Below are 24,131 nucleotides of genomic sequence, written 5' to 3'. Positions count from 1 at the left end.
ACCTCTTCAAGACTTTGTTTTCAATTCTTCTAAGTTTGTACCCAGAAGTGGGATTACTGGATCATACAGTAATTCTATTTTTAATTTTTTGAGGAACTACAGTATGTCATTTTAATTCTCACATAATTATTTTTAAGTAATAGGAAAAGTCATATTACAAACATTATAGAATATATTTTTAAAAGAGTTTTATGATATGCTAATCCAAAATCAAACATTTTACATAAATCACTGTGAAATCCAAAGCAAAAAGTGATAAGATTTTTAAAAAATTCCCAAGTGGTTTTGAGAAATTGCATATTAACCAAAAAAAAAAAAAAAAAAAAGAAATTGCATATTAATGTCAAAAGTATTCTCTAGTCAAATTAGGTTGAGGAACATTGTATTAGCTGAAAGTGAATTTGGAGCAAGAAGCAGATTAATCAGTGAAGCAAGTGAGAAAGTCAGCTATTTCATAGAGGTATTCATTGAGTGTGTATTCATATGCGTGTTTTTGATGGATAACGGGGAAAAAAAGGAAAAGAGACATAATCCTAAAAGAACTTAGGATCTACCAGGCTGAGCTGGTAGAAAGACAGTATAACACATGAAATAATTACAGGAAAATTACAGAGTATAATTAGGTGCTAAATGTGTGATGTAGTCAAGTTCTTCAGGGACATGAGGGAAGAATATCACTATAGAGTAAGGTAATTGGAAGAAATTTCATGGTGAGACAATCTGGGTCTTGAATTTCAGAGAAGAAGAGACATTTAAGATTCAAAGAGCAAAAGCACAACAACACAAAAGGAGATAGCCCTGTGGCTACTCAGCTTCCATGCATACCCTTCTATACATTTTTGAATTTTTGAACGTCAACAAAACAAGTCCAACATTTCTTTTTTTTTTTTTTTAAAGATTTTATTTATTTATTCATGATAGTCACAGAGAGAGAGAGAGAGGCAGAGACACAGGCAGAGGGAGAAGCAGGCTCCATGCACCGGGAGCCCGACGTGGGATTCGATCCCGGGCCTCCAGGATCGCGCCCTGGGCCAAAGGCAGGCGCCAAACCGCTGCGCCACCCAGGGATCCCAAGTCCAACATTTCTTGTAACAAAATACAGCTATCTGTTTTGAAGGTAAAGTTCTCACTTTTTCCTCAAAATATGGAGATACACAGTCCCAATAGTCACTGTATCCATCACTGGTAATCTTAACTACTCCTCAAATTCAGGCAGAGTCCCACTGAATATTCTATCATCTAATGCATAAATTGTGAAGTTAACTTTTGACTCTAGGTAGATAAATAATTGGAAAGAGATCAAAGAAACTGGTTATCATATAAAATAAACACAAATGTATAATAAACAAATAGAAAATATACAAAGCTACTGCTATCATGGTTTCTGTGATTTGCTGTGAGGTTGTCAATGATATCTACATCTTCCTTCTTCCACTACCCAGTCCACATCCTCAGCCAGAAATTCATCTGGAGTGGCCCAAACCTCACTCCTAGGTACCTTCAGGTAACTCCCTGGGTTTCATAGTCCTTCTTGTCTGCATTTATAGCAGCAACTCAAGTTCAAGCACCTCACCTAGAGTGACCTTTATTTGTTTATTTTTTTGGCCAGTTTGTTCAATGGTACAAAAAGTCCAAGGAGAATGTCCAGGAGGCATTCTCACTTTCCAATTCAATTGAAACACTGTGTCTGCTAATGAAAGCATTCTTCCCTTGGAGACTATGACTTCCATAACAGCATTGCTCAAAGTTTCTGGGGCAGGAAAAGTAATTCTCCAAACGGGTTATTGAGTTTATGAGTGAGAAGAGCCACTCCCACCTCAATCCCTTGATGCGCAGATCCATGTGTTCTGGCTATGAGAGAGAACAGTCTCTAACAGTCACTGATTTGAAGCATATGTTGTATCCTGTGAGACAGAATCACAATGTTTTGGGGTGTTGTCTCCCAAATGGCACCACAACTGAGTCTTCAATATGCCATTCCAACTCTCAATTAGGCCATCTGCTCCTAGGTGACAGAGTATGTGGGTTAAGACCAGTTGATTCTATAAGCATAAGCCCCATGCTGTATTTCATTGGCTGTGAAATGGGCTCTTGGATGAGAAGCAATGCTGTGCAGAACACCACGATGATGGATAAAGCATTCCATAAGTACACAGATGGTACAGCTGGCTGAAGTATTATGTTGAGAGAAGGCAACTCCATATTCAGAAAACATGATTCCAGTAAGGATAAATCTCTGCCTTCTCTATGAAGAAAGAGGTCCAGCGTAATCATTCTGCCACCAGGTAGCTGGTTGGTCCACATGAAGAGTGGTGCCATCTGAGGGGCCTAGTGTTGGGCTCTTCTTTTGACAGATTAGGTACTCAGTAGTAATGCTAGACAGGTCAACACTGGGTAGAGGAAGTCCATGTTTTTGAACCCCATGCATAGCTTCCATCCCTACCATTGTGGCCACTTTGTTTATGGCTCACTCAGCAAGCACTGGGGTGAGTAGGGTAAAAGACTGATTTATATCTATGGAGTGTCTACTGGATTATTAGCAGCCTCCTTTACAGTGCATAGCCCATTGCTCATTGCACAGCAGAGAAGTCTCTATTGTGCCATGGTAATGGAACTTGCTGGAAGTCTTTTTTCTAGAGTACAAGGGAAAGTCATTCACTGGGAGGTATTTCACTAGAGGCACTGTGCTAGGAAACTGCCCAAGAGGGTGCAAAAAGAAACTGCTGCCAAGGAAATCTGCTGCTGGATCTTGGAGCTCTGCATGCTGAGCCAGCACACCAGAACCAGGAAGGGAAGCCCCTTTCTCCTGTGTCTTTCCAGAGCCTCCTACTGACAAATCATAGTATCATGCTTGTTGGTAAAGAAAAAATATTTAAGAGGCCCATTTCATGTTCACAGACCAGGCAAAGCGTGAATTTCAATAATCTGCCAGCTGGAAAAGGCATTGTCATGGGTTGAACAGTGTCCTTCCAAAATTCATATCCACCTGGAAATTCAGAATGTGATCTTATTTAGAAATGTACATTTTTTTTACAGATGCAATTAGTTAAGTTGAGATCATACTGGATGAGAGTGGACCCTGAATCCAAAGATTGGTGTCCTTTTAAAGAGATTAGACATGGAGCCATACTTAGATACAGAGAGAAGCAGCCCATGTGATGTCAGAGGCAGAGATTGCCAGCAACCATGAGAAGTTGGAAAGAGGTAAAAAAAGGACTCTTCTCTAGAGCTGAGGGAGCACGGGCCTGCCAATACCTTGTTTCAGACTTCTAACCTCCAGAACATTGAGAGAATAAATTTTTGTTGTTTTAAGCCACCAAATTTGTGGTGATTTGTTATGACAGTCCTAGGAAACTAATACAGCACCAAATCCAGTTATCACCAAATGCTTAGTTCTAGTTTGGGGAGAACCAACTCATAAATGAGTATCTGAAGCCCTATGCCTCGGAAAAAAGGCAAGAAGCAAGATTCTACATGGACAGTGTGCTGAACACCCAAGATTATAGCAGACTCTGAAATTCTATTTATCTCTCTTCTCATTAGGCTTTACTGTCTTACCAGATGTGGATTTTCAGTACTGTAGGAGTAGGAAATTTCTGATGTTTGTCTCTTCATGTGAAAACGTCATGAAGTCTTTATGCTATATTCCAACGTATCCTCCTGCAGAAGCTCTCTGACCCACTGGGCTCTCCTTTTTTTTTTTTTTTTTTTCTTTTTTTAAAGATTTTATTTATTTATTCATGAGAGGCACAGAGAGAGAGGCAGAGACACAGGCAGAGGGAGAAGCAGGCTCCATGCAGGGAACCTGACATGGGACTCGATCCCAGGACCCCGGGATCATGCTTAACCACTGAGCCACCCAGTGGTGCCCCCTTTTTATTCTTACAGCTGTTTCTATGGGGATTTACTTGCATGTTCTAAATAACTTAAGACAGCTATCTCTTTTGATATTTGACTTTTACATGTTATTAAGTTCAAATGATGGAAAATAAGGATTTAGCTCCCTTCTACAGCCACATCACCTTCACACACAGAACTGTCACTCCCCCCCTCTCTTCAAACTTCCCAATATACTTCTAATTTATTTTGGTTAGATCAGATTCCAGTGTTTACATTATAATGACTATGTAAATATTATAGCTAAGCCTTCTAACATACTACAATTAAATTTCTTGTATGCCATTTTGTTTGCCTGGACTTAATGATAAATGAGTGTGGTTCCCCACTTTGCTTAGTCTTCTGTGTACCCGTTACTAATCCTGTCAGAATCGCTAACTTTCAGCCCAAAGTATAAATCTGCTCTCAGCTTTGGAACATAACAAACACACCCCGTATTCTATCTGTACCATTTTTTCCTCTTGGAGGTATGTGCCTTGAGCTCTCCATCCCTTTAGTTTTTAACTCCAAAACTGTCACCGGGGATCTCTGTTATCACCCTCTTGAGAATTGCCTTCGATACCTACTATGCTGAATCCCTTATCTGTTTTCTTAGTTGGATTACTCTTTCTTTTGGGTAGACCTCCAGTAGCCTCCCGGGAAAGGGTGCATGAGAGGTAACTTTTTTTTTTTTAACACTTTGCCTATCTGAAAATGTCCTTATTCCTATGTTGAATATGATTCATCGGGGTTTAAGTTGGAAATTAATTTTCCTCAAGATTTTGATGGCATTGTTATCATCTTCTAGACGGAGAAGTCTAATATCATCCTGTTTTTCAATTTTTAGTTTGCAGCTACATTCTAGAAGCTCTCAGAATCTCAAATTTGTTCTATATTTTGAGAAATTCCAGAGTGATATAGGTCTCCATCCCTTGTGTTGTGCATGCAAACAGCTGGCCCTTTTAATCTGTGAATTCTCATGTTTCAGTGGGGACATTTTTTTTTTAAAGATTTTATTTACTGGGAACCCTGGGTGGCGCAGCGGTTTGGCGCCTGCCTTTGGCCCAGGGTGCGATCCTGGAGACCCGGTATCGAATCCCACGTCGGGCTCCCGGTGCATGGAGCCTGCTTATGTCTCTGCCTCTCTCTCTCTCTGTGTGTGACTATCATAAGAAAAAAAAAAAAAAAGATTTTATTTACTTATTCATGAGACAGAGAGGGGCAGAGACACAGGCAGAGGGAGAAGCAGGCTCCATGCAGGGAGCCTGACGCAGGACTCAATCCCGGGACCCCAGGATCACAACCTGAGCTTAAGGTGGCACTAAACCACTGAGCCACCCAGGCTGCCCTGCCCTTGGGACATTTTTTTGAAAAATTTTTACTTAAAACTTAACTCTTGTTCAGCACCACATCATCCACGCTGGGGAATGGGGAGTCAAAACTCACCCGGTGTTGATCATTCAAGGAATCCACACTAGGAAGATGTATGTTATCTTCAGGTTGTTTGATGATCTTCAGAATGTTTGGTAAAATGGTTTCTGCTAAGAATCTCAGGCAGACTTTACCTCAGAGTGTGCAATTTTTAAAAAGATTTTATTTATTTATTCGTGACAGACATAGAGACCACACACTCAACCACTGAGCCACCAAGGTACCCTCAGAGTGGACAATTAAAAACACTCCACCCATATCTGTGTAATAATTAAACTGAGTTGTAGTGGGAGAGGGGATGGGTGAAATAGGTGATAGAGATGAAGGAGTGTACTTGTTGTGATGAGCAACAGGTGGTGGATGGAAGTGTTGACTCACTATATTATACACTTGGAACTAATATTACTATTTAACTGGGATTTAAATAATAAGCTCTGAAAATAGATGTGATGATAGAGATAAAATCAGAAGAACAAGGGCACCTGGGTGGCTCAGTGGTTGAACATCTGCCTTTGGCTCAGATGGTGATCCTGGGGTCCTGGGATCAAGTCCTGCATCAGGCTCCCCACAGGGAACCTGCTTCTCCCTCTGCCTATGTCTCTGCCTCTCTCTGTGTCTCTCATTAATAAATAAATAAAATATTTTTTAAATAGAAGGAACAATTGAGTATCTGTTTAAAAATAATTTAGAGTACCCAATCCCTTTCATGCCACAGCAAGAGAATGGCTACTATGTCTATTCTTACCCACACAGAAGGCTAGGATTTTCTTCTCTGAAAAAGTCTCTAAACTATAGGATATATTGCACATACAGTAGCCCTAACCCTCACCATAACACAAACCCTAGTCCTATCAATAACCAGTAACTGGAACACCTAAATTTAATGCTTTCCCTAACCCTAACTACAGGATACCATGCACATACCCTTCCCCTAAACTTAATCATTACTGTAACCAACCCTAGAATTGAGAAAGTGGGATCCTAAATACACCATAAGAAAAGCTGAGAAGTAACCAAGTTACTCTCGGTAAGATCCCAAACCTTTAAGAATTGGTAATATTTCTGAAAATAGGTGTGAAGGTAGAGATAACATAAGAAACAAATGAACGTCAATTTAAGGAATATTTATTTAGAGGCACTAGGTGGCTCAGTTGGTTAAACATCCCACTCTTGGTTTTGGCTCAGTTCATGATCTCAGGGTCCTGAGATCAAGCCCTGCATGGGCTCCCTGCTCAGCAGGGAGTCTGCTCCCCCTCCCCCTGCTTGTGTGTGTATGTGTGTGTGCACATGTGCACAGGTGCACACACATACACACACGCTAAAATAAAATAAATCTTTCTTAAAAAAGAGTATTTAGAGCTCTATATCCCTTCCTTGCCTCAACTTGTCTAATCATATCCAAGCAGAAATCTCAGGTTTCATTCTCTGGAGAGTTTTCTGAACTGCAGGATACAAGGCTCATAATGTAACCCTAACCTGAATCCTAACACTACCCCTCACTCCTAACCCTAACCAAAACCATATGAATTGCAGTATACAAGGCACACACCCTCACCCTGGTCCTAATCCTAACCCTCACCCTTTCCCTACCTCTATCCTGAACACTAACCCAATAAATACCATATGATTTCACTTATATGTGGAATTTAAGTAGCAATACAGATGAGCAGAGATAAAAAAGGAGAGAGAGGAAAACCATAAAACGGACTCAATTAGAAAACAAATGGATGGTCACCAGAGGGGAGGTAGGTGGGAGATGAGGGAAATAGGTGATAGAGATTAAGGAGTGCACCTATGTGATGAGCACTGGGTGTTGGATGGAAGCACTGAATCACTATATTATACAAATGAAACTACTATTACTGTATGATAAGTGGAATAAAAATATAACCTTCCTAAAAACTAAAAATAAGTTTTAAACAGTACAAATTCACTATCAAATACCAAAGAAGTCACTTTAAAGATGGGGAAAGAAACTTCATTTCCTAATTGTATAGAACTGCTAATAGTGCTGTCATCTGATTTTTGTTTTTTTTTTTTTTCTTTTTTCTTTTTTAAAGATTTTATTTATTTAACATAGGAGAGAGCAAGAGAACATAAGCAGGGGAGTGCATCAGAGGGAGAGGGAGAAGTAGACTCCTTACCAAGGAAGGAGCCCGATATAAGGCTCAATCCCAGGACCCTGGGATCATGACCTGAGCTGAAGGCAGACACTTGACTGAGCCACCCAGGTGCCCGGCCTGTCTGATATTTGGACCAGCTTTATAGCAGCTCGAATTTGGTTCTTCATTAAGTTAGTCTAGGAAATAGACATTGCCTTGTTGCTAGATATAATAAACTAGCTAGAGATTCAGTGAGAGCCTTGCTAACCAAAGCATTATTATCACCTGGGAATGTGTTAGAAATGCAGAACCTCAGGCCCCACCTCAACCTTACTGAGTCAGAATTTGCATTTTAAGAAGATTCTCAAGTGATTCCTCTGCACATTCAACTTTGAGAAGCAGTGATATGGGTCATGGACATCTTTGAGAATCAGATAGAAGATGAAGACCGAAAGTCTCAGATTAGAAGCCAGGCAGGTGATGGAACTGGAAGGGGGCAGATGGGGATTTTTAGCAACGGGGGAAAGCAGGCTCTAAGTGTCCACAAGTAGAAACTACTTTGCTCCAAGAGACATTTGCCCAGAGGGAATGCAGAATCAGTATTCTCAGATTTTTCAGTTTTCCAAAAGAAGTGAGTAGTGTGGATTTTTTTTAATGTATTAAATCAAAATTTACATTTTGGGTACCAATTCCAAAAGTATGGGGCAGGCTAGTCTTTGTCAAGGTCAGTAACCTGTGTCTTCAGTTAGACCCTGTCCCCAAAAAGTACACATATGCACCTAGAAATACAGGGTTCAGTGGTGTCCATCAGAGCTTTGTACGGTGATTCTTGTGCTGTCAATATGATAGTCATTCGCCATATGAAGCTATTGAGAACCTGAAATGGCAAAAGTGAAGAACTGAAGTTATAATTTTATTTAACTTTAATAAGTCTAACTTAAGCAGCCACATGTATTTAGTGGTTACCGCACTCGGCACACAGATACAGAGCCCATAGACCATGGGTTAAAACTCCTCTTAGGGTGGAAGGAGGGTGAAATAAGGGGAATTAGAGTGCACTTATCATGATGAGCACTGGGTAATGTATACAATTGCTGAATCACTATATTGTACACTTGAAACTAATTTAACACTGTATGTTAATTAGACATCAATAAAAAACAAACCAAAAAACTCAAACTCCTCTCAAATGCTTGTTTTTCCAAAAAAGCTTTTCTTTTGACATAGTTCTTTATTTAGCTAATATGGAGGTTCTCAATTTCAGCTGCTGTGGTAGACCAAAAAATGGGCCAGAAGATATTAGCTCCTTATTCTTGGAACCTGTAAATGTTACCTTATTTGGGGAAAAGGTCTCTGCAGTAGTGACCAAAATAGGGATTTTGAGATGAGGGGATTATATCCTTGATTTTTTGGGTAGGCCTTAAATGCAATTACACGGAGCCTTATCAGAGGGAGAAAGTGAAAGACTCGAGAATGCTGGCCTTAGAGACCGGAGTGATGCAGCTACCAACCACGGAGTGCTGGCAGGCACTGGAAGCTATAAGAGGAAAGGAATGAGTTCTTCCCTAGAGCCTCTAGAGGGAGGGCTGCTTTGCTGACATCTTGACTTGGACCAGTGCAACTGATTTCAGACTTTTGGCCTCTAGAACTGTTGTTAAGGCACCAATTTTGTTGTTATACCGGCCCTAACTAAAAGAGCTGCTCACTGGAATTGCCTGGGGAGCTTTACTTACCTACATTAGATTAATCTCTTCCAGTGAGATGACTATTATGATCTCTATTTTATAAATGAGAGAAGGATTAGCAAATTTTAGGAACTTATAGCTCACTTGTGGCAGAGTTGAGGAACGAACCCAGGTCTGTCTACTACTTCTGGAAACAGTGAACAAGGATGGGGGAAATATCCAAGATGACTTCTAAGACTTCTGCCTAGAACATGGAGTCAACAGCGGTTTTACTATCAAAGCAAGGAATTTGAGAAGCATGGCAGTTGAGGGTATAAGTGATAAACTCAGTTTGGGAGGCTTCCTTAGTTGTTTTCCTAACTTATACTTCATTCTTGTCTTCCACAAAAGGACACATGGCTTGTTCATCAAAACTCTCACAGCTATTCAGGGTGCATGCACACTTGGGACTTCCTACTCTTCACTACTCTCTTGGAAACCATAGTTCCATTGTAGGCAAATTGCCTTTTATTTCTAAACCTAATTCCCTAACTCTGTATCTTTGTAGAAACATGGCAGCTTGTCTCTACCATACCTCTTTCAGGCATCTCTAGGCAAGGAAAAAATGGGTGTGTGTATAGATGGATACAGGTCCACACCCACAAAAGTTTCTAACCAGATGAAGCACAAATATGTTGGGATAAAGAAACAGAGTGATTAGGGTGCCTGGTTGGCTCAATCCATGGAGTATGCAACCCTTGATCTTGGGTTTGTGAGTCTGAGCCCCATGTTGGGTGTAGAGATTACTTAAAATCTTTAAAAATATATAGTGATGAAGAAGAAAAGGTAGAAGAGTGACTATCTCTATAATATCGTTATAGAGTGCCCTCTTCTTTCGCTGCATTAGTAAGCGGCTTATGAAATTCATAGGAAGTTTAATATGCTTATATAGGGTATAAGGTATAGAGATATAGAGCATGTTTGATATTTTTTACATAATCTCATAAAATGTCCAATTATGGGGAAGGTATTAACTATCACCTATTATTCAGCCTCAGATTCAATCTATTGAAAACTCTCCTCAAATGTCCACACAACCTACTGTCAAACCTACTCACACTGTTTTTTTTAAAAAACTTCCCTAAGTGATACACTATCCAATCATCTGTCAGTCTACCATCTAAGCAAGCACTGGCAACCTAAACGTTTCCTGAATATGCCTCCATCCTCACTCCCTCTGCACTAGTGATTAGATCTCTAACAGCTACAGTCCGGATATTTGCAAGAGCTTCAGAGCTGGTCACCCTGCTTGAGTTTTGTCTCCTTCCAAATCCATCCTTCACATTGCCATCACAGAGCTCTATCTGAACTGTTGATCAGCTTGTGCCACTTATTCAAGATACTGTTTCAAATTTTAGTTCATAGCCTTTTACCTGGCCTGCCACATCTTTTAAGACTACTTATTTCTTCATCCTTACCCTTACCCTCTCATGGCTTACCATCCTTCAATCCCAGCAAATATAAAATTTCTGTACTGTCCCCCAGAGTGCTGGCAGTACATGGACATGACACTCAGCTCTCCCCATCAATCCCAGTCCCACTCTCTCCATCCCTTCCCCCCGCCCCAGCACTTTCTTTCTTTGTACTATTACAGCATCCTGTAGGTAGCTCCATCAGAACATCTGCCATGTAGCTTACAACGGTCAATTCACATACCCTTCTTCTTAGTCTATCAGTTCCCAAAAAGAATTTGTATCTTATATTTCAATTCTCAGTGAGTAACATGCATCTGGTATATAGTAGTTGGTCTACTAGGACCTTGTTCCTTCAAATTTTTCACTCTACCCTCAAAATCAAAAAAATAAAAAAACAAAACCTGTCCTTTATGCGTGGAACTTTCATAAGTACTCTTTTACATCTGCTTTTGGGATGATCTGCATATCTGGTGGAATACAAACCCATGAATTCACTCCTGATCTCTTGCCAAATCCCATGTCTTTTCACAGTTCCTTACTCTCCTTGCAACTTTCAACTATTGTCCATTTTCTCCTTAAACCACCTTCTATGACTTCACACCACTATCAGCCATTGACTGCTCTTGTTTCAGATGCTTCATTGCCTTGACTAAATTAACCCGTCTACCATCGGAGTAAACATGTTCTCTTCTGCACTTTTCAGCTGCTATCTTGCTGGTCGTGTTTGCAGCTGCCTCAACAAAAAATCTTATCCTGTTGTCCCTTATTGACGCAAAAATTTCTTCAAATTTAATGTCATGGTAGGTTAAGATACAAGTTTCTGGGATCCCTGGGTGGCGCAGCTGTTTGGCGCCTGCCTTTGGCCCAGGGCGCGATCCTGGAGACCCGGGATCGAATCCCACGTCGGGCTCCCGGTGCATGGAGCCTGCTTCTCCCTCTTCCTGTGTCTCTGCCTCTCTCTCTCTCTGTGTATGACTATCATAAATAAATAAAATTAAAAAAAAAAAAGATACAAGTTTCTCCCCTAACCCTCTAGGTCTGATATAGACAGAATAAAGTAGCCTCTTCTCCATCTCAGACTCCAGCACTGGCATAGTTTTTTGAGGGGAGAGGTCATACCCAGGGCTTCCGCCCCCCCCCCCCCCCGCGCCTTGTTGTTAATTAGCAAGTGGTTTTTAAGCATCTCCGTCGTCTTCCTAATTCCCCACTTCCCCCCATAAATACATTTTACAAGAATTCTTATAGAGAGGGAGTGGAAGAGGAAGCCAGTATGTGGGGTTGTGGCCTTGAAGCCCCATTTGGCTTCAAATTTATTTTTACATTTACTTATGATATCTGAGGGTAAAAAACATATATATGTTTATATGCCAAAATATGTGTGTAGGTGGGCTGTCACCTTTTCAAGGGCCATTAGGTTCTCCTGTGTAAGCGTGGGGCAGAGGCGGGGGCAAACCTGTTCCTTACAACAGCGCTATTTGGAGCAGAACTCCAGCGGCGCGGATGCTGTCAGAGGCCAATTGCGCTCAAAGGCAGAAGCAAGCCCGGGAGTCTTTCCCCTCCGTGATGTTGGGCAAGTCACGAAACTTTGAGGCGTTCTTGCAAAATGGGAATAACCTTGCTGAGTTAAGTGAAAGAGTAACTGGAATAGCCTAAGTGGAAGGACTCTGAGAAATGACAGCGCGGGTCTCTGCGGACAGGGGCGCCGAGGGGCCGCACGCCCACCCGCCGCGTCCCCTCCTCCAGCTAACGCCGCAGCCCGCGGCGGCGGCCCGTCTCCATGGCAACCGCGCGCCCATCCCCCGCCCGCCGCCGACCCCACCTCGAGGACCGGAAGCAGCTCCGGATCCGGCGCTTCCCCGGCGTCTTCCGGAGGACGCGGGGTCGCTCTTCCCGGCAGGGAGGTGAGAGCCGAGTCCTCTTCCCAGCCCGCAGGCCTCGGGGAGAAGCGCCCCCCCCCGGGGGTGGGAGGAGGTGGCCGCGGCCCCGACCTCCGCCGCCCCCGGCCCCGCCCCTCCGGGCCCCTCGCCGCGCGCCCGCACGCTCCTGCCGCCCCCCGGCTCCGCCGCCCCCGCCGCCCCCGCCGGGCCCCCGGGCGCCAGCGCTTCGCCCCCGGCCGGCTGCGGTGTTGGGAGGCGCCGAGAGCAGGTGTGCAGGCGGCGCGTGTGGACGGCTGGTGCCCAAGCGGCAGAGCGCGTCCCGCCGCCGCTCTCCGCGACGTCAGAGTCTGCTTTTAGTTTAGGGTCCCGGTGTAACACCCCCACCCCCAGCCCCACCCCCCAACGGCCTCCGGACTCACGGCCTCGAACCCTGGCTGCTGCTCCGCCTCGACCCTAGAGCCTCATCCGGGCGCGGGGGCCCCGGCAGCCTCTTGGCCGCGCCGCGGCGGGCAGGGTTGGCGGGGATTCAGCCCCCAGCCCCGCCCCTTGCCGGGGCTCCCGCCGCCCGCGCTGGCCTCGCTCGGGTCCTCCTCCGCCCCGCGCGCGGGAAAGTAACCGCACGGGGCTTTTGACAGGATGGAAATAAGGTGCTGAGACTAGAGCGTAGTACATTCTCTGTGTCGTTTGTTATCCTTTGCTGCACTGCAATCACCGTCGTATCATTGATGGATAACACCGGACTCTCTCTTCGAATAGAAGCTTTAAGGAGCCATAGGCCTTGTTCAGGTCACTGCTGTATCTTTGGCGCCTAGAACAGCACTTGATGAAGTTGGGGTGGGGGATGGTAGAGTGCATAAAGAGGAAAAACGGGCACATATAAGATTTTTTAATTAGCCATCAGTTATCAATGATGCTTATACTAAAATGGTGCTAAAAATGTCGTGCTACTCCCTTTCTGCTAACAAGCTAATGATACTTACGGAAATTGTTGCCCTGCTTCACCACCATGTTGCTTTGGCATTGTGGATCGTTAAAAAATTTTCTGTGTAATTCATTTGATAATACATAGCAATATATTTGCCACTCTCCTTTGGGCCCAACAAGCCAAGTCCTTGGGGTATCCTTGAATAAGTTGGAGAAAAAGAATATATTCCTGAAAATGTGCTTCCCAGCATTATTTATGACAGTAAAAATTAGAAACACTCTAAATATTCTATGGTAGAGAGAGATAAATAATAAAAATGTCATGGATTTGGAAGTAGAAGTAAATATGAAATAAATGGAAGCACATTAAGGAGGAGGAATATGCAATTACTTTTTCTTTTGAATGGTTACTGTCAAAATAGTATTGTCTTAATACTATTTGATAGTATTAGACTTAATGTTATATTAATACTGCTTAATAATAAGCATTGAAAAAAAATCCACATGAAAGCACTTCTCTTTTGAGTGCTATTTCTTAGCACTCTTTGCATCAGGCTAGAAAAAAAATTAATTGGCTCTTTGAGCCTGCCCCAGAGTCAATTTTTCTCAAGCTTCCCTTACTCCTGCTCTCCTGGAGTTCCTGCGCAATCTTGGCTGATCTCTTACTATGATAGTCAGCCTCGTGTGCATGATTTACAGAATAAATTGGGAATTACTCATGCATGTAAATTAATGCATCTTAGCTCTTCGATTCTCTTAAGGAAGTATTCTTTGAAAGCTTGCTTTATACTAAGATTAAGGGAAGTGCTTTCTGTACAGTCTTCCATTTGTTAGATGTATTGTTCTAAGGAAACATTTGTCTGTGTCTTGTTCCCACTTGTTTCTTTCATCATACTTAAGGAAAACTTTACCTTCTTGAAGATTAAAACCTATCTATCTGTTCCCAGTCCAAATGTCTTTAAAGCTGAGAAAGTCATCACTCTTTCTACAAACTTCAGAGGAGTCTGACAGCATTTAGATAGTGAAGATGGAAAAGGAAGAGCAGACCTGTGATCTGAACTCCAGCCTCCCCTGGAGAAGCAGCTCCTGCCCAGAGACCTTCCGCCAGCGGTTCAGGCAGTTTGGCTACCAGGAGTCCCCTGGGCCCCGGGAGGCTCTGAGCCAGCTCCGGGAACTTTGCCATCAGTGGCTGAGGCCAGAGGTGAATACCAAGGAGCGGATCCTGGAGCTGCTGGTGCTGGAGCAGTTCCTGGCCATCCTGCCTGAGGAGCTGCAGGCCTGGCTTCGAGAGTACCAGCCTGAAAACGGAGAGGAAGCCGTGACTATGCTGGAGGAGCTGGAAAAAGAGCTTGATGGGCCAACTGAGCAGGTAAAAAGGCATCTTGTGGGGATGAGTGACCAGGTTGAGTCAGGAGCTCTGGGGCATGACTGCAGGTAGAGTTCTCAAATTATACTCCTACTCGCTAACCACGTAGGGTGGTAAATATACTCATAGAATGTGGCTCTGCTTTCTTCCTCCCTTTTCCTGTATCCCAGGACGTTTTCTATGTAGTTTCTTCTCTATTATTTTATTTTGTTTTGTTTTAAAATTTTTATTTATTTATTTGAGAGAGAAAGAGAGAGTGTGCGCAAGCATGTGCTCACAACCAGGGGGAGCGACTGAGGGAGAGGGAGAAGCAGGCTTCCAGCTGAGCAGGGAGCTGGATACAGCTGATCCCAGGACCCCAGGATCACCACCTGAGCCAAAGGCAAGGGCTTAACCAACTGAGCCACCAAGCGACCATCTCTATTATTTTATCCCCAACATGATTCCCTTCTTCAGTCTCTGTTATACCTACCTGCTTTTAGGTCTTTTTTGGACAAAGTGAGGACATGCTTGCAGAGAAGCTGACATCTTGGGAAATCACTCAGGAGTCGTCACCAAGTAGCCAGATCAAGCCTGTAAAGAAGCAGCTGCCGTTGGCATCAGGGGAGTTTCACTCAATTCGAAAAGGTGAGGGGCAGGATTCCGTTCATGGTGGGGGCAAAGGTGGCCTCTCAGCCCACCACACACATCTCAGCTGCTTTCTGCAAGAGGTCTCAAATCTCCCCTCCTGCCTCCTCATCACTGTGCAGACTTCCACTATTAAATGTTGTGCTAATGATTGTCCTCAGGATTTTGTTCTTGTTTCTTTTCCAGACTCTCTTATAATATCTTTCAGATTTTTAAATCCTTGGCATCATGTCCATGGGGATTTTTCAGCCTTTTTAAAAGAAGCATTATATTTTACATGGAGTTCCAGTATATAAAACAGATGAAAACACAGCTACCCTGACTGAAGCAAGAGCAAGTAGTATCAGCCCACAAGCTTGGTGAAAGTCACAATCTACAGACCACTAGTCCACGTAGTCATTTTCTGTATAGCTATTTGCTTGGTTACTAGTGGCATCTAGTATTCAAATCACCATATTTCTGCCAAGATGACTGCCCTCTCATAGTGACTTGAATATTTTTCTCCACTCTCTCACATCCTAAACTGGCCTCTGCTGCTGCTTGCAGTACTTTTTGGAAAAGTGCTGCAAAATGGCTGGCTTAGCACTCTGTTCTTTTGTTGCAGATACTAAAAAAATAAAGGCTGTGGGAAAAAAAAGCAGAGCAAAATAAGGGAGACGGGTCTTATTAAATAAGGTAGGGACACAGTCTTATTAACTAAAGTGGTGGAGAAGGCCTCTTTGATGAATGACATTTGAGCAGAGACCTTCCTTCTAGATGATCATGCTGGATAAAATGGGAGTCAGAAATGAAGACGGGAAACCCTACTTGGAAGGATCTCCTCTTCTCCCCCCAGCACTGCTTCCATATTCCACAGGGGTCGATCAGCTAAGTAAGGTTAGAGTTTTTACAAGGTGATTTTGATAAGAAAATATAGGAAAATCAAAATACAAAAACTTAGAAAATATTTCTGTTTGTTGACAAGAGGCTCGTAGGGGCACTTAACACCCCTAGTCTAGCAGTTGTCTTGGCTTAGGTAAGAGAGAAATGAAAGTATTTTCATACTCCATCAGGATCAAGAAGGAACCATTCCTGCCTTGGTAGCTTTTTGTTGTGGTAATTGCAAAAGTTATCAGCCTCAAAGCCAGGTCTTGGGATCCCAGTGTTGACAATAACAACATTCTACCTCCAAATGTCTTCACAGAGGACTACTCTCTTAAATTTGTTTTGTTTTTTAATTTTATTTTTTTCATCGTGATAACCGTACACTTTAATCCCCATCCCTTTTTTCCTTTAGCCCCCCACCCCCCTGCCATCTGGTAATCAACAATTTGTTTTCTGTAATTAAGAGTCTGTTTCTTGGTTTGCCCCCCTTTTTTTTCCCTTTGCTCAATTTATTTTGTTTCTTAAGTTCCACATATGAGTGAAATCATATGGTATTTGTTTTCCTCTGGCTGACTTATTTCACTTAGCATAATACTCTCTAGCTTTATCCATGTTGATGCAAATGGCAAGATTTAATTATTTTCTATGGCTGAGTAATATTCCACACATTACACAATAAATATTGTGTATTTATACCACATTTTCTTTATCCGCTCATCTATAGATGAACGCTTGAGCTGCTTCCATAGTTTGGCTACTATAATTCATGCTATTAACATAGGGGTGCATATATCCCTCTGAATTAGTGTTTTTGTGTTTTGGGGGATAAATATCTTCTAGTTAGTGCCATTACTGGATCATGGGGTAGTTCTCTTTTTAACTTTTTGAGGAACTTCCATACTATTTTCCACAGTGGCTGCACCAATTTGCATTCCTACCAACAGTGCAAGAGCATTCCTTTGTCTCTACATCTTCACTAACACTTGTTTCTTGCATTTTTTAGTTTAGCCATTCTGACAGGTGTGAGGTTCTCTCATCGTAGTCTTGATTTGTATTTCCCTGATGACAAGTGATGTTAAGCATCTTTGCATGTGTGTGTTGGCCATCTATATGTCTACTTTGGAGAAATATCTATTCTTCTCATTTTTAAATTGGATTACTTGTTTTCTGGGTCTTGAGTTGTGTAAATTCTTTATGTATTTTGGATGCTAACTAACCCTTTATTGGATAAATAAATTTGCAAATATCTTATCCCATTCAGTAGGTTGCCTTTTACTTTTATTGGTTGTTTCCTTTGCTGCGCAGAAATTTTTATTTTTATGTAGTCCCAATAGTTTATTTTTGCTTTGTTTCCCTTGCCTTAAGAGACACATCTAGAAAAATGTTGCTATGGCCAATGTCAGATTATTGCCTTTGTTCTCTTCAAGGATTTTTTAAAAAAGATTTTACTTATTCATGAAAGACACAGAGAGAGAGAGAGGCAGAGGGAGAAGCAGGCTCCATGCATAGCCTGATGTGGGACTCTTTCCTCGGTCTCCAGGATCAGGCCCCAGGCTGAAGGTGGCTCTAAACCGCTGAGCCACCTGGGCTGCCTCTTCAAGGTTTTTTATGGTTTCAGGTCTCATGTTGAGGTCTTTAATCCATTTTGAGTTTATTTTTGTAAATGATGTAAGAAAGTGTTCCAGGGGCTTCTGGGTGGCTCAGTCAGTTAAGTATCTGCCTTTGGCTCAGGTCATGGTCCCAGGGTCCTGGGATTGAGCTCCATATGGGGGGCAGGGGTTCCTGCTCAGCGGGGAGTCTGTTTCTCCCTCTCTTTCTGCTGCTACTCCTGCTTGTGAGCGCATGCTCTCTCTGTCAAATAAATACATAAAATCTTAAAAAAAAAAAAGTAGTCCAGATTCTTTCTTTTGGGTGTAGCTGTCCAGTTTTCCCAACACTTTGCTGAAGAGACTGTCCTTTTCCCATTATGTATTCATTCCTCCTTTGTTGAAGATTAATTGACCATAAAATTATAGGTTTATTTTTGGGTTTTCTATTTTCTTTCATTGATCTATATGTTTATCTTTGTGCCAGTACCATACTGTTTTAATTACTCTCATTTTGTAACATAACTTGAAATCTGGGATTGTGATACTCAAGATTTGTTTTTCTTTTTCAAGATTGCTTTAGCTATTCAAGGTCTTTCGTGGTTCCATAGAAATTTTAGGATTGGGGCAGCCCAGGTAGCTCAGTGGTTTAGCGCCGCCTTCAGTCCAGGGCATGATCCTGGAGATCTGGAATCGAGTCCAATGTCGGGCTCCCTGCATGGAGCCTGCTTCTCCCTCTGCCTGTGTCTCTGTCTCTGTCTCTCTCTCTCTCTCTCTGTCTCTCATGAATAAATAAATAAAATCTTTAAAAAAAAAAAAAGAAATTTTAGGATTGTTCTAGTTCTGTGAAAAATGCTGTTGGTATTTTGACAGGGATTATATTAGGTCTGTAGATTGCATTGGGGAGTATAGACATTTTTAACAACGTTTGTTCTTCCAACCCATAAACATGGAATATCTTCCCATGTCTTTGCATTGTCTTGAATTTCTTTCATGAGTGTTTTATACTTTTCAGAATATAAGTCCTTCACCTCTTTGGTTAAATTTATTGCTAGATCTTTTATTGGTTTTGGTGCAATTGTAAGTGGGATTATTTTCTTAATTTCACTTTCTGCTTCATTATTTGTGTATAGGAACAGATTTCTGTACATTGATTTTGTATCTTGTAACTTTACTGAATTCATTTATGAGTTCTGATAGTTTTTTGGTGGAGTCTTTAGAGTTTTCTAGATACAGTATCATGTCATCTGCAAATAGTGAGAGTTTTACTTCTCCCTTACCAATTTGGAGCCTTTTATTTCTTTATGTTGTCTGAGTGCTGTGGCTAGAGCTTCCAGTACAATGTTGAATAAAAGTGGCTAAAGTGAACATCCTTGAATTTTGATGGTGGGGACCAGATGTTGGAGTCACCTTAGAATTTGGAACAGAGTCCTTACCATTTACAAAATGACTTCTATTTACACCAGTAACAATGGCAGTCAACTAATACTATAAAATACATTTAAGGGTAGGGTTTTTTCATAAGTGAGTACTTTGTGCTACCCTTGATTTTTTGACGTGTCAGTTATCCTAGTCTATAATCCTCCCCCCACCCCCCCAATTTGTATTTTCTGACCTTATTTTCCATATTCATTTTTGACCCTTTGGCTTTCTTCATTTCATTTATCATTATTAAATTTTTTTTATTGATGCTCATACTAAGTCTTATTTAATTACTACCTGCTGCCCCATCTGGCTCCTCTCCTTCAGTTGCTTCTCTGCTTCTCCCATAATTCCTCATCTTTTAGTCCCATTTCTTCCAGATTTTCTTCAGTCTCTGATACATCTTTGTACCTCTACTCACCATCCTACCTTTTGCGTGGAACTTTTCAACTTTATAGTTGATTGTCTCCTCAATATATAAATCTTTTCCTTTTTTGTCTTTTGGTCTTCTCAATATTTTCTGACTTACCATCTCCATCCTCTACGTTGTGATGCTGTTTTACAAACATGCTAGCCAGTGAATAATCCATACAGATTTTCTTTGTGTCATTCTATTTGCCTTTCTTTCTTTTTTTTAAAGATTTTATTTATTTATTCATGAGAGACATACAGAGACATAGGGAGAGGGAGAAGCAGGTTCCCCATGGGGAGCCTGTTGCAGGACTTGATCCCAGGACCCCCGGGATCACAACCAGAGCCAATGGTAGACAAAGGGAGATCCTCAACCACTGAGCCACCCAGGTGCCCCCCTTTCTTTCTTTCTGTACAGAGAACTGGTGACATTGCTTTTCTGTGTATTATTTCAGCTAAAGACACAAAAACTCTAAATGTGAATGCAGCTTTGAGGCAGAAGACTTCTCCAGCCATGGAACTGCATTACACTGTTTCTAACACCCTTCTTATGGACGCTCCTCAGAGTTGCACATATCGAAGAACCTGTGAACAAGATGGCAAGTTTGAAAGAAGACAGAGAAACCCTTTTGGGAAGAAGCAACACAAGTGTGATGAATGTGGCAAAGTCTTTAGTCAGAGCTCAGCCCTCATCCTCCATCATAGAATCCACAGTGGGGAGAAACCCTACACATGTGACGTGTGCGCAAAGGCTTTCAGCCGAAGTGCCGTCCTGATTCAGCATCGAAGAACACACACTGGAGAGAAACCCTACAAGTGTCATGAATGTGGGAAAGCCTTTAGTCAGAGCTCAAATCTTCTCAGACATAGAAAGAGACACATGAAAGAAAAAGTCCCATCAGTGTTGTAAGGGAATCAAAGCATTTGCTCAGAGCTTTTTCAGCAAGAGAAGACACAAAGCACGAACACTCCTTTAGTATTTCAGTAGTTTTGGTGGGCACTAGTTTGCTTTCAAAAGTCATAAAAGCTACAGAAGAGAATGTAAAATATCTTCTGTCAATGTTGTTTGCTCTCCTGCTTTATCAATACAGTGTCAATACAAATGTTTGAGATTCTACAGCTTAATTCAGATTTCCATCCCTAGGGTAGCTCTTGAAACGCATTCTCAAACATGTTCTATTTTCATTACTAACACAAGTCATGAACTAGTACATTTCTTTTTGGACAAATATATTTTCCCTGTTGAGAAGGAATGTGTAAGTTCCTCAGTATAAAAATAAGTGTTTTCCTCAATTCCATAACTCGAGCATTGGGATTCTCAGACCAAAGATTAGAATTTTTGAAATTTTTACCATGTGTTTGTTTGTTTTAAAGAGAGTGAGAGAGCACAAGCAGGAGAGCTGTGGGCAGAGGGAAAGGGAGAAGCAGGCTCCACACTGAGCAGGAAGTCCCATGCAGGGCTTGATCCCAGGACCCTGAGATCATGACCCAAGCCGAAGGCAGACACTTAACTGACTAAACCACCCAGGCACCCCTACCATTTGTTTTTTGTTACTAGATTCAAAATATGAGAATAGGATTGAGGAGGCCCAAAAGAATGTGTACCTTCAGACCTGGGCTGAAATGTCCAGGGTCACTGTTCGGTGGAAGAAGAGTAAAGGGACCTACTCTCTTACAAAAATTCACAAAAGCTTACACGTTACTGATACTAAGTCAAGTTTTTTTTGTTTTTTAAGATTTATTTTTACAGAGAGAGTGGTGTGTGGCAGGGGGGAGGGCAGAAGGAGAGAGAATTTCAAGCAGACTCCCCAGTGAGCAAAAAGCCCGGTGTGGTAATTGACCCCACACCCCTGAGATCATGACCTGAGCCAAAATCAAAAGTCAGACACCTAACTGACTGAGCCACTCAGGCACCCTCTAAGTAATTTTCTATGTAGGAAAAAAAAATGTTTTTAAAGATTTTATTTAGTTATTCATGAGAGACACACAGAGAGAGGCAGAAACACAGAGGCAGAAGCAGGCTCCTTGCTGGGAGCCTGATGTGGGACTCGGTCCCTGGACCCAGGATCATGCCCTGAGCCAAGGGCAGACTCAACTGCTAAGCCACCCAGGCGTCCCCCCCCAAAAATAATCTCTACAATGTAATTTGGAAATAACTCAGTGAATACAGCAGATTGGCTCTGCATGTCTTAGGGAGTGGCATAAATATAAGGAATGTTATAATAAACAAGGCTATCTATGGGTGCTTATATAACATTCGTGATCATCTTAAAATGAAAAAGAGATAAAGAAAAGACAGTTCACATAAGACTGATGGAATACGAGCAAATGTGGCCTGTAAAGGAAAGGTGCAGCACAGCATATGTGCGAAAGGAAACCCTTACCAGCTAACAGCTCTCCTCCAGTGTCCCCTTTTCTGCTATACATCAGCTGTGAGCATGTTTCAGGCACCACAAGAGAACCTTTTCAGGGTCATGTGCATTCTTAAGGTTTGTCCCTCGACAAACTATCAAGACCTGAACCCCTGGGTTTTGACGCTCTTGTACAAAATTACTAAAGTTCAGTTTGAAGAGTTCACTGAACTTTGCCCATATGTCAGTCAGATTTCCTGTGTAAAAATAAAATGACTTGTATGTTATTAAAATTATCATGACAGTATACAAATAATGTTCCAAGAATCTAGGGATTCTTGATAAAAACTATTATAAGAATATATGCCTCATAATGTTTTCTGTGGTGCCACAGTTAGCCAATATGGAAGCAAACATCAAAAATGGAAGTCCTTAGGAGAAGGGAAGAGGGGCCTCATAGTGAACTTCTTTGATGAGGAGTATAAATATTGTACTTTCAGAAAATCTAACCATATCTAGTGCTGAGAGTAACTCCAGAAACAAATACGGGATTACTGTCCTCTACTTAGAATATTGATAATATAAGATTGGTAAGGGAAGAGGTGAATGTAAATTGTGATTATAGAATTGTCTGATAGTGATTATACTTTGTAGCTCTAGTGAATATGAATATATATTGAGTTTTGTATATTTACATTTATTAAAAGTGTGAGAATCTTTATTTGGGCTCATTCTCTTTGTAATTAAAGAAAGGAACAAGCCATCTATGAAAGCAGCTACTGCCTCAGACACAAGTATTGTGATTTATTGCATGATTATGGAAAGACAGAGTTTCTTGTTACTATTTGAATAAAATGACAACCTGGAGTGTTCTGAGGGAAGTTGTCTTCAGTTGGTGCTGCCATAAACCTTAAGAGATTGTGTTATCTACGTTGTGAATAATCTGTTTCTCCCCCAGAAGGTGGTGTGAATCATATCATCTAAGTACATGACAAAACTTTGAAAGGTGTTTTTGTGTTACTGGGAGTTAATCAGACACTTACATTGATCTCCTAATGCTAGTTCATTTAAATGGAAATTTAATATGACTTGGGCTAACCTTGATTTTTAAAATTAGCATGATATTAGTACCCCCATTAGATTGATTTCCATAGATAGCAAACACTTTCCAATGAAATTTGTATTTTTATGAATTTCACTTCATCTTGGCCTTTAATAATTAGGTATAATCCTATGTTCCCTCATTACCTCTCATTCTTTTGGAGGCCAGATCATGTATTTGTTACTGCCCTTAAACCCTCCTGTATTGGGAATGTTTCTGGATGCAAAATCCACTATGATGGTTTAAACAGGTAAGGCTTTGTAACCAGAAATCTGGAGGTGAGTTGCTGCTGGCTGTGAATCAGCAGCTGGACAATGGCTGGTCTAGATGTGGTCTCTGCCCTTCTTTTGGCCTTTCCCTCATGCTTATTTTCTCAGATAGTCAAGAGAGCTGACCCAGCTCCAGGAATGACCTCCAGGGTCAAGTCAAGAAAGAGGAAAAGGAGCTTCAGCCATGGCCATCTCCTTTGCTAGGAAAAGTAAAAGCTTTCCAAGAAACTCTAGAATTTTCCAAGAAAATTCTGCTTATGCTTCCTTGTTGCAAATGTGTCTGGTAAAGCATGGGTTTTCAACCTCTAGAGGGAAAGCAGCAGGGCGGGTGGGTTTTGTCAATGACATTGGATCACCCAACAGTGTTTGCCATACTCCTTGGCCATCTTCCTCTTCATGGGCAAATGGCTGATTTTGCCTCCTGTTTACAGGGCAAAGAAACCCCAAAAGATAACTTACAACCTCCTGCTATCAAATTTGCTAACCTCACCCATTATTTCCCCTCCTCAGAATGAAAGAAGGGTCTCGCTAGTCCCTTACCATTCAGGACCTGGGCTGCCATCAGTTATTATCCCTCATCTCTCAACATTTAAGTATGGTGATGTGACTAACCCTCCAACTCTATACTATTCTAGTGTTATCTTTATAAAATTTGAGATGATAGGTAATCCCCTAAGTGAGGGGAAACAAAATGGCCCTTAGCTTTGACTTCTTCATATTCATCATCCATTTCTTTCAACCAGAATGATCTTTCAAAAACATGCATTTGATCATGTCCCTTTCT

General features: G+C 41.7%; 1 protein-coding gene and 1 long non-coding RNA gene across 5 annotated transcripts; one reads left to right on the top strand and one right to left on the bottom strand.

The window, feature by feature from the left end:
* Nucleotides 1–8,076: 8,076 nt before the first annotated feature.
* LOC144315635 (uncharacterized) lies at nt 8,077–14,701 on the bottom strand. Of its 2 annotated transcripts, XR_013381366.1 has the most exons (5): nt 14,397–14,701; nt 13,406–13,547; nt 12,845–13,244; nt 9,239–9,338; nt 8,077–8,286 (listed from the first exon to the last, which is right to left on the bottom strand). It is a non-coding gene; the product is annotated as an uncharacterized LOC144315635 (long non-coding RNA). The 2 variants fall into 2 exon arrangements; XR_013381365.1 differs by lacking the exons at nt 12,845–13,244; nt 13,406–13,547; nt 14,397–14,701 and adding an exon at nt 11,945–12,330.
* On the top strand, nt 11,213–22,849 carry ZNF396 (zinc finger protein 396). Of its 3 annotated transcripts, none has more exons than XM_077900484.1 (4): nt 11,213–11,348; nt 14,297–14,718; nt 15,198–15,342; nt 20,081–22,849. In XM_077900484.1, the coding sequence occupies exons 2-4, from the start codon at nt 14,377–14,379 to the stop codon at nt 20,533–20,535; spliced, it is 942 nt and encodes a 313-aa protein (XP_077756610.1). In that variant the 5' UTR covers nt 11,213–11,348; nt 14,297–14,376; the 3' UTR covers nt 20,536–22,849. The 3 variants fall into 3 exon arrangements, with proteins under 3 accessions (XP_077756610.1, XP_077756608.1, XP_077756609.1); XM_077900482.1 differs by lacking the exon at nt 11,213–11,348 and adding an exon at nt 12,342–12,449; XM_077900483.1 differs by lacking the exon at nt 11,213–11,348 and adding an exon at nt 12,925–13,072.
* Nucleotides 22,850–24,131: the final 1,282 nt, after the last annotated feature.

The sequence above is a fragment of the Canis aureus genome, chromosome 6, assembly GCF_053574225.1.
Source record: "Canis aureus isolate CA01 chromosome 6, VMU_Caureus_v.1.0, whole genome shotgun sequence".
NCBI lineage: Eukaryota > Metazoa > Chordata > Mammalia > Carnivora > Canidae > Canis > Canis aureus.
Note: the sequence above shows the minus strand (reverse complement) of the source record. Positions and strands in the feature narration are given on the sequence as shown.

Coding starts and splice junctions, on each gene's coding strand:
- ZNF396 (XM_077900484.1), top strand. CDS start 14,377: ATGGAAAAGGAAGAGCAGACCTGTGATCTGAACTCCAGCCTCCCCTGG. Junction 14,719..15,197: donor TTGATGGGCCAACTGAGCAG/GTAAAAAGGCAT, acceptor ACCTGCTTTTAG/GTCTTTTTTGGACAAAGTGA. Junction 15,343..20,080: donor GTTTCACTCAATTCGAAAAG/GTGAGGGGCAGG, acceptor GTATTATTTCAG/CTAAAGACACAAAAACTCTA.